The 14955-nt window shown below is 37.6% G+C and overlaps 1 protein-coding gene across 1 annotated transcript; it reads right to left on the bottom strand.

Moving 5' to 3' along the window:
* Positions 1-6171: 6171 nt before the first annotated feature.
* Positions 6172-14284, bottom strand: htr3a (5-hydroxytryptamine (serotonin) receptor 3A). The gene is made up of 9 exons (XM_084373209.1): positions 13964-14284; positions 13212-13375; positions 12690-12734; positions 12227-12336; positions 11930-12099; positions 11311-11471; positions 8703-8913; positions 8085-8321; positions 6172-7905 (listed from the first exon to the last, which is right to left on the bottom strand). The coding sequence occupies exons 1-9, from the start codon at positions 14049-14051 to the stop codon at positions 7589-7591; spliced, it is 1503 nt and encodes a 500-aa protein (XP_084229335.1). The 5' UTR covers positions 14052-14284; the 3' UTR covers positions 6172-7588.
* Between the last annotated feature and the right edge of the window lie 671 nt (positions 14285-14955).

Here is a 14955-nt window from a genome sequence, read left to right as displayed (position 1 = left end):
ACATTCCTGAGTGAGGGCTGCACACAGCTGGCACACAGTGACGTATTAAACACACATTGCCCTCCTGTATCAGATTTTCTCTGAACTCTGAAGTGTTTCTACAGCTTCTGCCCCGCTGATGGCAATTCAACACGATACCTGCAGGCAGTTTAATGTAACCTCTTCTGCACCTGCTGCTATACAACATGAGCTATGGCAGCCAAGCCGAATGGAGCACGCTCATTGTTTTACTGACAGGTGAGGTCGAGGAAGTGCAGCGCAAAAATACCTCGGCATCAAGATCGGCAACAAAGACTGAGACAACACCGACGACAACACCAGACGGCATTTTAAAGGGTCGGTTCTCCCAATCTGACAAAAGTGTTTTCTTGTAGAAAGTGGTTCCAGTGAGGTCTGTGGGTTATGCACATTAATAGAGACACAGTTTCTGGAATGACACATTACTGCTGAATTATTTAAAGGGAGACATTACAGGTGAAACACCATTTTTCATGCACGGGTCAGCTTTGAGATTTCGGGCTATTTTGCTTCTATATGTTCTTCAGGCTAGTGGAAAGATGCCCAAAACACTCAATTAGGTGTTTGTTTTAGTCAACATTTATGCAAATTAGCACATCCTGAACTTGAAAAGCACTAAGTAGAGCGCAAACCTCCGCCAAGGCCCAACAGTCCCCTTTTGTACTCAAAGATACCAGCCACAGAAATACGCCTGATTTTTTTCATCAAGATCCGTTCGTTTTTTCTTGAGAAATGAACAAAAATGTCAAAAAAAAATCTCCGATCTCGCAATGTTAAGGAAAATGAGAAAATTTCCTGAATCCATCCCTTCATCCAGATCGACATCAAAAGTTAGTGGGGTCTATTCTGGGCTGAGACTCATCCGCCATCTCAGTTTTGTGAAAATCCGTTTAGCTGTTTTTGTGAAATCCTGCCTACAAACCAACAAACAGACACGAGTGAAAACATAACCTACTTGACGGAGGTAATTAAGTTGCATAATTTGCATATTTAAACAACTTAAATATCAGAAAAATTAAGAATTGTTTTAATGTCAGTACATTTTCTTCACTTCACTTACAGAAACCAAACTTTCCAGTTTTATTCCCACATGTATTCTGAAGGTTTTTGACAGAGGGGTTTGTTCATATATCACCCATAGCCTGATTTACAGAACATTAAATTCCTTAAAACATGGCGAAAATTGCTTTTTTTATGGCTGTGCACAGTATTTTCTGATTTATGGAGTGATAAAAAAAAATGACATCCCAGATCCACTTGGTGAAAACCTTTCACTCTAACACGTCAACAAAATGAAACAAGAAGTTTGAACATGGCTTCATCCAATTCTGTTCTGGAAATGTTTGCAAAAAAGTGCATTTCTAATAAGATAATGCCTCATTTTCATATTTAAAAGTAAAAGTTCCACAAACTTGTAATACAAATAATAATTAGCATAATGCAAGTAATCAATTGGGGTAGTTTCACGGTGATATATATTAGTTTAGTTTATTTTTTTTACTCAGTTCATCGTAGTGTCTCCCCCTTAAATGTAACAAATATCCATGTGGGTTGTGGCAGATATTTTAGGAACAGAGGACAAAACCTGGGTGAGTTAAACAAAACTATCTGGATGGATAAACAGCTGGAAAGGGAATCATCCTCCACTGAGGGCTGCCTTAAGAGAAATGTGTCAGTGTTTGTGATGTGAGTCCCAGTGTTTTAGTTACCACATCAATGAAAAGTCACCACATAACAGTAGTTATAATGGAGTTATACTGGACAGTACCTCCATGAAGTGATGCTCTCCTGGTTGGATCTACAACCTTTAAATCCATCGGTTTTTTTAATATTAAAACCTGGTGGGAGACCTTGTACAGGTCAACACCAGCTGATGCAGAGAGCAAAATGTTGCCTGCGTACATTGATTTGAATTATCTTTTCCGGGCCATTTCAAGCAACAGCACCTGACTAACTGCTGCCACTCACTGTCTCCAGCCTGCTGTATGCTTCCACAAATGTTCCCAGCTGAAGCACATTCCTCCGCCTGTCTGGATGCACACACACACCACCTGGCTGTGATGTGCTAATGGTAACTGCTGCAGCACTTCAAGCCCGACCGCCTTTTGTCTGTTCTGCCTCTTGTACCACAGAGGTCATAAATGCCATCATTAGATATGCAGGGCGTGTGAGCGTGTGCACCTCTGTCGTCACACACGTGTGATCGTCATTATGGAGGAAGCGAGCCGAGACACAAAATGTTGGGGGTAGATTGACCTGAACAAGGTTTTGGATGAGTGTTTTGTGGCAGGTTGTCGCTCATGTTGGGCTCACTTGTTGTGTTTAATTGCTGCAGCGGTTGATTAAAACGTTTCATTTTGTATCTTTGCTCAATCTCACATCAAACCAGCAAACATTTTTGACACACAGTATGCAGCACAGGTTGCATAATCCTCTGTCTTTCTGATAGTAAGACGAGAAGATCAGTATCACTCTGTGTGGTAAGTGCAGAGCTGGAGTCAGCTCTTGATGCGTTAAGCTTAGGACAGAAGTGGAGGAAGTATGTGGATCTTTTGCTTCAGTGAAAGTACTAATACCACACTGTAAAACACTGTTACAAGTTAAGGTCCTGCATTTAAAATCTTACCTAAGTAAAAGTGTGCAAGCATAAGCAGGAAAATGTTATTAAGTTATTCCAGAAAAAAGTCCTATATGGCTGTTAGACTATTATATATTAGATCATTGGACCATTATTACCCATACATTACATGTAAATGGAGGATTTTACTATTTGGTTGAGCTCATTTTGAGCTACTTTGTATACAGCTGCAACTAATGATTATTTTCATCATGGATTATTCATTCATCGATTGATTGTCTGGTTTGTAACATTTCTGAAAATAAGGAGAAAAACATTGTAATTCCTCAGAGCCCAAGGTGACAACATCACAATGTTGTTTTGTCCAACCAACAGTACAAAATTCAAGATTACTAATAATAAATTAAAAATGTTTAAACAATGAAAAGGAAAAGAATCAAATCTTCACATTTTAGATGCTACAACTTTAAAGATTTTTGCATTTTTGCATTAGAAAGTTACTTTAGCTACTTTAACTCAATGGGATTTCCTGAAATGAATAAAAACAAAAAATATATTTTATTTTATTTATTTATTTTTGCCTCATTGCCTTATTGATCAATTGACTAAATGATTAGCAATACTTAAACTGTTTGTTAGATTAATTTTGTGACAATTCACATATTTTATAAGCTCTCAATGTTTTAGGTGCAGAAATCTTAATTTGTAGAGTAACTAGTGACAAACGGACATAAGATGAGTAAATAATACAATATTTGGTTTGTAAGGCATTTCATTGTTTGTTAACTGTCAAATAACTATAAACTAAAGTCTTTATAACTATAAATTTGCCATTTTTTAATGATGGCTGTTATAAAATGTTGCTTTTCCTTCAGAGATATTGAGGAGTAGAAATAGAAAGTGGCACCGAAGAAATACTTGATTTGAGTACCATCACCTCAGAGTTGTACTTAAGTTCTGTAAATGTACGTAGTTACATTTCAAGTGAAGAAAAAAAAAGCCAGTATGTTCATATGAACATGATTATTAATAATAATTGTGCTATTGACGGCAAGAAAATGAATTATTGCGATATATATTTTGGTATGTTAAGTCAGGATTCCCAGAGGTCGATTCTGATGATTACTGTGACCTGACCTGTCTTTTAGTGCCAACATGTTCCTCAGAAGATGAACCCTCTCCAAACACAGAGGCATATTTTAATAGGCTGATTATAAAGCAGCAAAAAATTAATAAGAAAAAAAAAACATTTGGTGAATTGGTGGTCTTCTGTCTTGGGTACAAGTTTTAAAATCTTAGCCTCACTATTCCAACTGCTGCAATCACACTATAGCCGCAAAGAAACCACAGTACAAAGAAAAACTCCCTCACCTTTAACTATGCATTAATTACCAGACATACATGCATTCACAATGAGGTGTTGTCACACCAATGCAGCTGTGAAAATCTGTCCTGCTTGATTCTGCACTCCTTTGAGACACATACTGTAAATGGTAGGCTTTGGAAAATGCTTAGAAGTAATGTTACATATATTTGATTTGTAGTCAAACAGCCAAAATATGACAAAATCTCCAGAATGGTCCTTTAATGTTTTTTTCAAATTGCATCAGACTGAGTAATAACAATTCATTGTCAGCTGTTTGCTGTAATTTTGTCCCCAATAAAGTCCATCTGTGTGTCCAACAAATAAACATTATCAAAAGTGTCTCCAGTGCGTCCAAATAATGCCACAGTATTTGCTCATTTCCTCTCTCTGGCACACAGGATCAGATCTTGACTTCAGTCTATTGGAAACTAATGAGGCAGCTCTCCACTTTCCCTGTTCGCTTGTGTACTCACTCCCAAGTAAAACACCCTGAACGCATTGAAGCTCTGCGGTTTGTTTGTTGTTGTTATTTTACAAAAAACTTTTTAAGATTTTGCCAGAAAAGAAAAACAGGAAATGAGAAAAAGAAAAAAAAAACTCTCATTGTGAAAGGTTTTGTTGGACTTGTTGCTTTGGTGTGACTTTGATCTTATTTTGGGGTATTAGGAAGGAAGGGGCAGGGGTTGGTGAATGGTTTGTCAGGATGGTAAAATGAACAGTGCAGGGCCTTTGTGTTGCGGCACTGATCTTTGACCCACATATCTGAAGGCTGGATTCTTAAGATTGACAGCCTTTAGTCCTGAAGTGAGGATCCTGAAGTTCTCTGATAATAAAGGGGTAAATTAAACTCTGTTGATACAACAGACTCTTTTAAACTCGACCACATGACTATGAGCAATCAAACTGTAGGTCTGGACAGGGCGGTGACTGGTATAAAAAAATGTGTTTGCTTTTGACATCAGAGGCACACTCACATCCTGCCTCATGCATGCTTCCAACTCATTTTTACAGCTCTTATTTTACCTAAAGCGTCTTAACCTGTTCCACCCATCTGTTTTATGTTATTTGTGTAACTGCAACAATATATTATCATTTCAAAACAAACATTTAAATATTTTGAAGCCTGCTGAATCTTGCAGTACCAGCTTTTACCCCCACAGTTTTGATTTGACTGAATTCTGCTTTATTGGAGACTTGTGAGATTATGTAGTACATTCACTAAAGTACTGTGCTTAAGCATAAATTTGAAGTACTTCTATGTAGTAGTTCTTTATACTTCTACAACATTACAAATCAGACAGAAGTATTGTACTTTTTCCTGCAATTAGTGCCTTTTTAATGTTCATTCAAAAAGGGATTTGAGTCAATTTTTTAAATGACAGTTTTATGTAAGTTACCACATTGTGTGTTCATTTTACTTAATAATAGAGATAAAAGCAGACGCATTGATTAGAAATGGTAATATTCAGTGATACGATCCTGGTGGTAGCGTCACTGCTCTTGAGGGAAACTCATGCTGTAGTGCATGGTGCCATCCTCTGGCTGCTGGGGTGAACTGCAGGAGTCAACTTACTATCAGCAGTGTAGCACTTAAATGATATTACCAGTTTTGTACTAAGTTATGAGCAGTGCAAACTTTGGAGACAGTGATCATGTCATGAAAATACATTTTTCAGATGCCATAGAATAGTAATTCAGTTTTGTTTATGAAAATACACCATACAGATTTATTAAAGGAACGTGTACATAGCCTACTTTAATATTCTATGAACTACGGACAGGATGATGGATCTTTTGTAGATAAACATTACGCCAAGTGTGAGTGAGAAATTCAAATGCTAAAGACCAAAAGTGTGGAAGTCCATATGGGACGAAGCTATAAATTAAAATGTTGAAAATAATAAACACAGAAAACATAAACGTACCAGTTGGAAATAAGTACTTCTAAATAAACACCACTTAAATACTAAAAAATAATGTGCTATTTCTTATTTCATGGTTGCAATTTTCAAATATGAATTTTCCAAGTCTGTTTCCTTCGCAGTGATTTAGCATCTGCACTGACAGGACGTGCCACGTCAGGGTAAGTAGCTCGTCATCGTGACAATAAGAATAAGAATAGAACAAGTAACATCTGATATTGACGACATAACTTTTAATAACATATTTCACATTGTTTTACAATGTATTGGCTCATTTAGAAAATGGTTTCATTCATTCATATAGTGTTTTATTGACTTTTTCATTTCTATAGTTACGGCCCAGGTGGCCTCCCATAAAAAGTAAGGCAAATATGGTAAATACTTTATTTAGTCGCTGAACACATAGGAACATTGTTAACTGCATAAAGGATGAAAGATTGTTGCAATTATTGAAATGCGATTACATATTCTTCCTCTTTAACTGTATATAATTACATCTCATCTCTTGTTGACACAGCAACACATTCAAATAAAAGGTAAAACAAATATACATTTTACAAGGACACATCTGATATACTGTATACTTACATACTGTACATTAAAGGTAAACATTACATTGATATGTATTTTAAACTCTACAAGTTTCCAACATTTTATGAAAGCAGTCGAATGTTTTCCTCAGTATACATGGTCGTCTTACCACACTGATATAAATGACTTTTTTCTTAATCCATGTAAATATTTATTTTGCATATATATAGATAGATGTTTTACACAGCAATAACAGCACAATTTAAATTTGAAAGGAAACAACCATCATAATACCCATTAACCTGTCACTGTGTTTCCACATTGTATTCTTTACTGTATGATCAACGCTGGATATCTTCAGGTTTGACCTTTATCCTAATTTGTCTGGTTTCTTCACACGTTTTTATGTGTTTAAAGGTTATTCAATTATTTTGACAATATTCCATATTTGTTTAATAGGAAATATTTTTTCTAAATACAACCAGACCACAAGATAAACTACTGTAATTGATTGCTATAATTGGTTTTTAGAGCTCCTCAGCCACCAAAAGAGACAGACATATGTTAATTATTTTGTATGGTCCACTGTTCCTTTCTTCACATAATTTAAGTAAATAACTGTCTTGTTTTGTTTTAATCTGAAACTGTTTTTATATTTGCAAAAGAATACCACCCACTATAATTTGCCAGGTTTGTTGACGTTGTTCTTTCTGTATGTTTTATTTTATTGTATATTCATATTTATTTCTTTGTTTTATGGGGAGATGGTTGGGCGATTTTAAAGTGGTTACCCCAACTAAAATATCTTTGCTTGGTGAGTTGCCACTAGTTGCCACATCCTGTTCAATAATAACTGCATACTGTAAGTGTGTGGAGCAGTATGCAAATTTCTGCCCAGGCATCTCAGATTGCACTAACATCATGGAGCTTTAAAGTTTTCTGATAAAATCTAAAATAATGAGGATAATAATAATGTTTATAGGGATATATTGGCAAATCCAGTTGGTTTTGTACATAAGCCCAAACTGCAGGAAGCCTTTCCCTCTTCCATTACTATGTGAGTGCCTCCATGTATCCACTGAGCTACACAGGGCATACAGCCGATAACTCTGGCCTTTTCAATTATTTGCTCTACCAGCAGAGCACGTGTCCACCGCAGCACAGAGGAGACACTCAGGCGACCTGCCACACTGACCACAGCGTGCCCAGTGTGATGCTGTAGGCCACCATGGCCACCAAGTAAACTCTGAAGAGCAGCACGTCCAGCACGTAGCCGACCTGCAGCCACTCTTTGGCAACTTCCCGGGCCCTGTCCCTCTTCTCCAGGAAGTGGCGTATCGCTGTCACTTCCTGCAGGATGTTGTCCATGACAGGCGGGGTGGGGTCCCTGGAGGGGACTGGAGGCAGGCCCAGTCTGATCAGCCCAGCTTCTCTGTCATGCTGGCTGAGCCTTCGGCCTATCTCACAGGTGTGGTGGTGGGTGCACTGGGCTGCAGGATGGGACAAAGACAGGCATATTTTTGTAGTTTTTCATTGAAGTAGGTACAAGCAAAGAGAATGACCCTTTTTTCTGGTCAAAAATATTCAGTAAATGTAAGGAAATTAGCTGCTGTCGCATTAAGTGTGATTTAAAACCTGAATACACTGTGAATCCACTGATGTATCCTACCAGTGCCGTAGTTGTTGTCCTTGTAGTGGTCCAGGTCGGAGGCCTGGGAGGACAATCTGGAGCAGAGGCGGTGCTTCTTGTGGATGCAGAAGAGGACCGGAGCTCTTTCCAGCACCAAGTACTTCACCCAGTGGGGCACAGGGGTCTGCAGGTCCTGCTTGTGCACCAGACGCACAATCAGCACGGTCTCTGTCAGGCTGATCACCAGGAGGGCCATGCAAACCACGAAGTATACACCTGTAAAAAGGGCAACGGATTGAGAATGAATGTTAGTATGGATCTATGATGTTGTGGTTGCATGTCGAGGATGTTTCCCTGCATTGCTTAATGCACGCTGAGTTAGTCTCCAGTCCTCAAAAACACTGAAATCAGTGCTTGAGTCTGAGTGCACTCAGAACATGTTATGTCCTCAACAATCAGTCCCTGCATGCTTGACTTGCAGAGTAATTGCTGCTCAATTTTGTTCCGAGCTCTCCTCACATCATAGTTTACTAACCTTTATACTGTTTTTTTTATTTCAACGTCAATTAGGAGTAAAAATAAGATTGTTTTCAGACAAACGAAAATGATCCTTTTGCCTGAGAAAACTGCTGATAAGCAGTGATAGATCCCAATCACCTATCAGTGGCGTTCCAATGGCCGTGGCAGGCAGAGTATCAGAAACAATGATGAGGAAGACAGAGTAGCCCAGCAGTAAAGTGATCTTGAAGGAAACCCTCTCTCCGCTGTCTGGTGGCAGATAGAAACCCACAATGTCCATGACCATCAGGAAGATACTGGGCAGCAGCAGGTTCACAGTGTAGAACAAAGGACGCCGCCGGATCACCACCTGGAAAAAAGTAGATTTACTGCTGTGAAAAAAAACGTGGTCAGTTTAGCTGAGCATACAGACTGGAAACAGAGAGCTAAACTGCTTGTGACCTGAGTGTCTTACTGTTAATATGTTGTGCCTCTTTGGTTTAATCCATAGCCCACATAAACAGGACTGTATAAAAAACAGTTAATGGGTTGTTCTGACCACCATTACTGGCTGTCAGATATGATCACTAAGCACAGGTTTTGTTTTCCAGTTTTTATGCACTAAATCTGTTCACCTCACAAAAAAGCCAAACATGCATATTTCTCAAAAATAGCCTTCACAATTATTTGGGCCCACAGTTAGTCTACTCTTTTTATTCTCTTTTTAGTACTATTTAGGGGCATTTTTTTATTATTACAGGGTGAAAAGTAGACAGACAGCCCCTGAGCCTCCTTCAACAGAAGGGTTAAATCATTTTAGGCATATTGCTCTCATGGGAAGAGTGTTAGCTGTAATCCACAAAGCAAGGGCATCCACTGTAGAAGCTTGGGATATCCTCAGCAGCTCTCTTTCGAATGCACACATTCTCGCACAGATATAATGTGTCACCTTGTTAGATTGTACAATAACTTACACACATATTGTTTACTGTCTACCATCTTTTCGTTTGTGTTTTTTGTTTTTGTCTGACGGAAAGGCAATGATGGCTTGTATGTAGTTTTGTGTTTTGTGTTGTCGTTTACATGGACAAGAATCTTGGTACTTGACCTATGGTACGCTGTATTTGTATATTGAGTGACAAATAGTTCAATAAAAAGTTGATCACAAAATAAAAAGTAGAGAGACAGTAGCCAGATTTGAATCAGGGATCTTTTTAGTTCATGGCCAGTGATTTACACTGCTTTATAGCCAGCAGGTTTTTCTCAAGTTTTATTTATTTAGTTATTTTAACTTAAAAGTAATTTAGTTCTGTAATAAAATAAGATGTACGCAGTCAAAAAAAAAGGAGCTCTAATAGTGAATAATTCATTTCGGAATAAAATATTAGAGGTTATTTGAAATATGAAATAAGAAATAAGAACAAGGCTCTAATTTAACATATGTGCGTTTTTATTGGTCATTACCAGGTGTCAGTCAGTAACACCGGTTGTGATTGGCAGCAGGTGAGGAAGAGAGGCGGGCAGATTCACTAAGAAAGCTAGCAACAAAGGGAAATGAAGGCCAAGTCTGCACGACGCAGTGTTAGAGGATGTTTGAATAAGCTGAGGGAAAATACTGGCAGTAGGATAAGACACCAACATGTGCTTTATCTAGCTACTTAATTTCAGTAAATAAGGCTTAATTAGAACTTGTATCGAGCTCGCTGAGTAACTGAAATCGTGTCGCTGTTAGCCGCTAAGCTAGCGGCAGGTTGCTCGGTAATGTTAGCATCGACTAGCGTGGTTTTATCTAATTTGTGTGACCATTAGTTGGATAAGTGGACGAGTCAAGTGTGAGCTTCGACCTGACACGGAAACTGTGCGGGTCCTCTGCTGAAGACAGCTCTTTGACTGTCGGGATGTTAGCATGACAAGTTCAGATAGCGCCATTGGTGACCGGAAACGGCTTTCGGTGCCCCTAACAAAGATGTCCGCCTCCATTACTGCCGGTTCCACACAGGACTGAAACAGAGCTGTAAGTTGAAAATGATTTTTATTTAATACTGTTTGTGATAATTGTTTTGTGTGTGAGTGTATGTAGTAGGTACTTTATGCTTGCTGAAGTGTTGTGTTTTTATGCCAGAGTTAGGAGAAACAAACTGATTTAAGGTTAAAGTGACCTGCTTGAATTTGAGTTTAATTGGAGTCAGTTAATTGTTTGTGCAAGAGCCAGATATGTTTTGTTCTGCTTTATTTTGTTGTTTGTTGTTTTACCTTACTGGTTGGCAAAGTTTACTGACAAATGACTTATAATCTGGTTTCAAAGGGATCTTAAGATCTATATTTTTCACAATATTCACAATATTAGGACTATATCACCCGCATTTAATCATCAGCAAACTACAGCTATTATTAAAATTAGGGCTGCACAATTGATTGAAACATTATCAAGGTGCAAGTCCAAACCCAGATGCTGCAATTTATTTATTTATTTATTTGACAAAACAACATTATAATGAAGTACTGTAGTGCTGCAGAGATGCCCTGATGACAAATCTTGTTCTCCAGACATAAAACAGCATGTTTGTTTGCTAAAGACCCGAACAAATTGCACAGCATCTTGCTTTTAATAATTATTTCAGTAAAAAGGAAAATTGTGATGCAAAAATGATCTTTCTCACTTATTGTGAATCATTTAACAATATGTTTCAAAGTGATCACAATACGATTTTGTTTAATTTAACCATATCGTGCAGGCCTTTTCACAATCTCCAGTCTTAATACTTACATGGAACTTCATCTCAGCATAATAGTCATCGTTGTCCACACTGAAGATCTTGTAGTTGGACAGTATATGGAGCAGCTCCCACTCTCCCTGGTTCATGAAGACACTCTTGTCCTCCTTGAGCTCCTCCGGGGTTCGCATCAGGGTGATGTTGATGTCATCAACTACAGATCGAACACAATGATGGGAACAGCGTGAAACAGTCATGGCAACAAGTTACCTATCACCCAGCGCTCTGCTCTCTAAGCACACGTCACAGCAGGAGAGAGTTCATGGATAAACCGAAGAGAACAGTTGTTCTACTAAAGTCTTGATGAGAAGAGTTGAGGAGAGTTGGATGTTATTTTTGAATGCCAGTGAATTGTTTTCACCATTTTGCCAGAATGACATCAAAAGTATGAAAGTAGTATAATGGCAGATCATTTGATTCATTAATTTTGCCATTTGTAAAGTATCCCTCCCAAAAAAAGCTCAAACCAGAAAGTCGGGCTGTAATCTGTGAATGTTTAAAAAGGGAAATAATTTTACCGTTCTCCTTTTGTTTACTTATTAAGAAAACAAAAATCTATATCCCAATCACTCAAAATTTAAATGTCTTTAAAGTAAGTTAAAAATGTCTTACTGGTATGTAGCCAGCTCTGGAAGGTGAGGCTGCATTTCTGGACATCAAATGGGAAGTTGTAGATGTTGAGAGTGCAGGCTGTGACCACCTGGATGGGCTTGTAGTTGCGCACCAGTCCGTCATGTGTCACATAGACGTAAGGTATGTCTGGAGACTTCCCCACATCTACACTGCAGGTCAGAGACAAAAATGACAACAGCGATATTTTTAAAGGAGCAAAAACCGGCTGCTGCCAGCCCTGGTAGAATAAAATAAGTTTTAGAAATAATGGTTTGAAGTTGCAGCAGCAGTTCTTACAACTCATTGATGAGGATGTCAGGCACCCACACATTAGCGGTAGGAAGAGAAACCTGTTTGACTTCATCAAAATCTTCTGGGTTCCAGACCAGGAATTCATCCGTCCACGACTAAATTTATTCAAGAATGGAAAAGGTTAAATGAGTAAAACAACATGTAAATATGATACATAATATTAATAATCTATTTTTGTTGTGAACACAGTCAGCATTAGTGTCTTAGTAACGTTAAACACGTTATTATCTAAATATATAGAATAAAATACACAAATACTTCACAATTAAAACTTTTGAATTTTCATTGTAATGAATGTAATAACAAATTATTCTAAGTTTGCTATTATAGGCAGTTGATTTATTGGGTATTTGATATCGAAATAATGCAGTAAATCAAAATAGCTTTGTTCCAGATGTAGTATCTATAGAATAACATGGAGGGCATGTTGATTTGTCTTTTCTCTTACCTGTCTGTACCACACATACGTTGTCAAAACCTGGTTCTTCTCATCCTGAAGGGGAATACAAGAAGACATCAGGGTGTTAGAACAAAATGTTTTTTATATTCATTATATTTGTAATTTATAAATTGATTTTATATTATGTTCATTACACAAAAAACAATTATATATTTACATATTGAAAAAACTTACATTAATCAACTAGCTTTTATGGAATTATTTTGTAATAAAGCTTCGAATAAATAACTGAAAACATGTTTAAAAATATGGTATTTTTACACTGTGCCTGGCAGATGAGTGATTAAATACATTTATGTGGATCCTTCACACAGGTACATTTATCTACACATAGCCTGGGCATGTTAATTTAAAGCGTTACGAATCATAGATAACCATGTAATCTTAGATTACATTTGCATAAGTTTGTGTAATGTAGATAATTACGCAGATGACATACTGCAAATAAAGTAATAATTAAAGGAGTCATGAGTCATGAATGGACTTCTTCATTTGTGCATCATAACTCACCACATTGAGGATGGAATAAACCATGAGGTCGATGGCCACTATAGTGGACGTCCTCCAGTCTTTCACGGGTCTCACTCCCTTCTTGTAACCGGCACTCAGAAACTCAGATAGCCGCACTAATGTGGCATTGGCAAATCTTCCCGTGCTGCCGCCCAGTTTCTTTACTGAAAATGAACAAAATATTAATCTGTTTATGTGCAGCGACATGAAGAAGTAAAAAAAATTCAATGTTTACCTCTAATATTCAGTCCAACGTGCACATTTTCAAAAAGCAACACAGCACAAGTTTCTTTCTGACTGCACTGAAATTAATAGTTTTATTTTAATAAGGTCTGTCTGATTGAAAATGCAACTATCTGTAAATAGTGGTTAAAGCAGTTGCTAAAATGATGATATTAACATCTTGGTCTTTGTAATCCAAATGTCTACAAATGAGAGTGCACAAATCATACAAAACAACAACTCTATATTTTGAAGCAACATACTGTATTGTATTTTTTTTTTAAATGGACTGAAATAATTGGTCTGGTAAACCTTTAATTGAAAGTTTACAAATGAATGCAAATAATACTTACTCAGACTTATTTTTACTGGCAAAAGAGTAAAGGGATTTCGTCTTTTAAATATTCAACAACATAATAATTGGGTATAAAACAGAAGCTGCTGTACCTGTGCAGGCTCTTGATGCTCCTTGAATAAGAAGGAAAATGAGTGCTGTCCCAGCTGATGAGAGTCTCATCGTGTCAGTTCACCTGTGTTTTCTTCTCCTGCTGCTGAGGTCTGCCGACCGCTCTGATGAAAGGCCTCTGGATGCCTGACACCCATATCCTCCATGACCATCCACTATATCCATCACTTCACTCTCATCCACTATCAAAACCTTGTTAGTGTCACTCAGCTCATGAGGGTGTATCAGTCGACTCTGAAGCCACTCCTCCTTGTTCAATAAAGCAGTTTCTCACTGAGATAAATGGAGATGAAAGACTGCTGAAATAAAAGCTAGTGACCGGATCGTATGTCATGACTGAGTAATCGTTTAATTAAGTGATGCGCCAATGCCGGTTACAGTGATTTAGAACAAGTAAGAGGCAAGTTGGTAGTGTTTCAGCAAAGTTTCAGCATTTAATGTCCTGACCAGTGACTGTATTTACCATTTTAACTTAACTTTGTCTATGTTGAGACGTTTAAGGCTGCTAATATTAAAAGGAAATAATTTAATCAAAACTAATGTAATTTGACAGTTGTATGTGTGATGTACAACAGAATTTGGAGCAGAAACAAAATTTAAATTACAACTCCACTGATAAATACACAACATGGTCAAAAGTGTGTGTGTATGATCCCTCAAATTTCAGCCCATATGTGACAGTGAACATGTCCAGAAGTTATTGCTACAAGAGACTTGATTCTTTTGGGAAGGCTGTTTGTGATATTTTGAAACCTGGCTGCATGGATTCGCAGCCATTTTAGCCACTAAAGCATTATTGTTTTTCACATACTTTTTGTTGTGCAGTGTAAATCTCAGCGTTACATTAAATATAACCATGTCAACGCTATCACCAGAATAAATGTTGGCAATATACTTTTCTTCAAACAACGGATATGTTGAAACTTCATATTTGTTTATCTTCAGTTTTCATTGTCATGCTGTGATAACTTGGTGCTTATGGTCTGGTTAGGTTTAGGCTCAAAAACCACTTGGTTAGGGTTAGGAAAAGATGTTGTCGGCTTACTTGGGTCTGTT

This window comes from Pagrus pagrus (assembly GCF_965226575.1).
Source record: "Pagrus pagrus genome assembly, chromosome: 14".
NCBI classification, from domain to species: domain Eukaryota; kingdom Metazoa; phylum Chordata; class Actinopteri; order Spariformes; family Sparidae; genus Pagrus; species Pagrus pagrus.
This window is presented reverse-complemented; position numbering and strand designations above follow the sequence as displayed.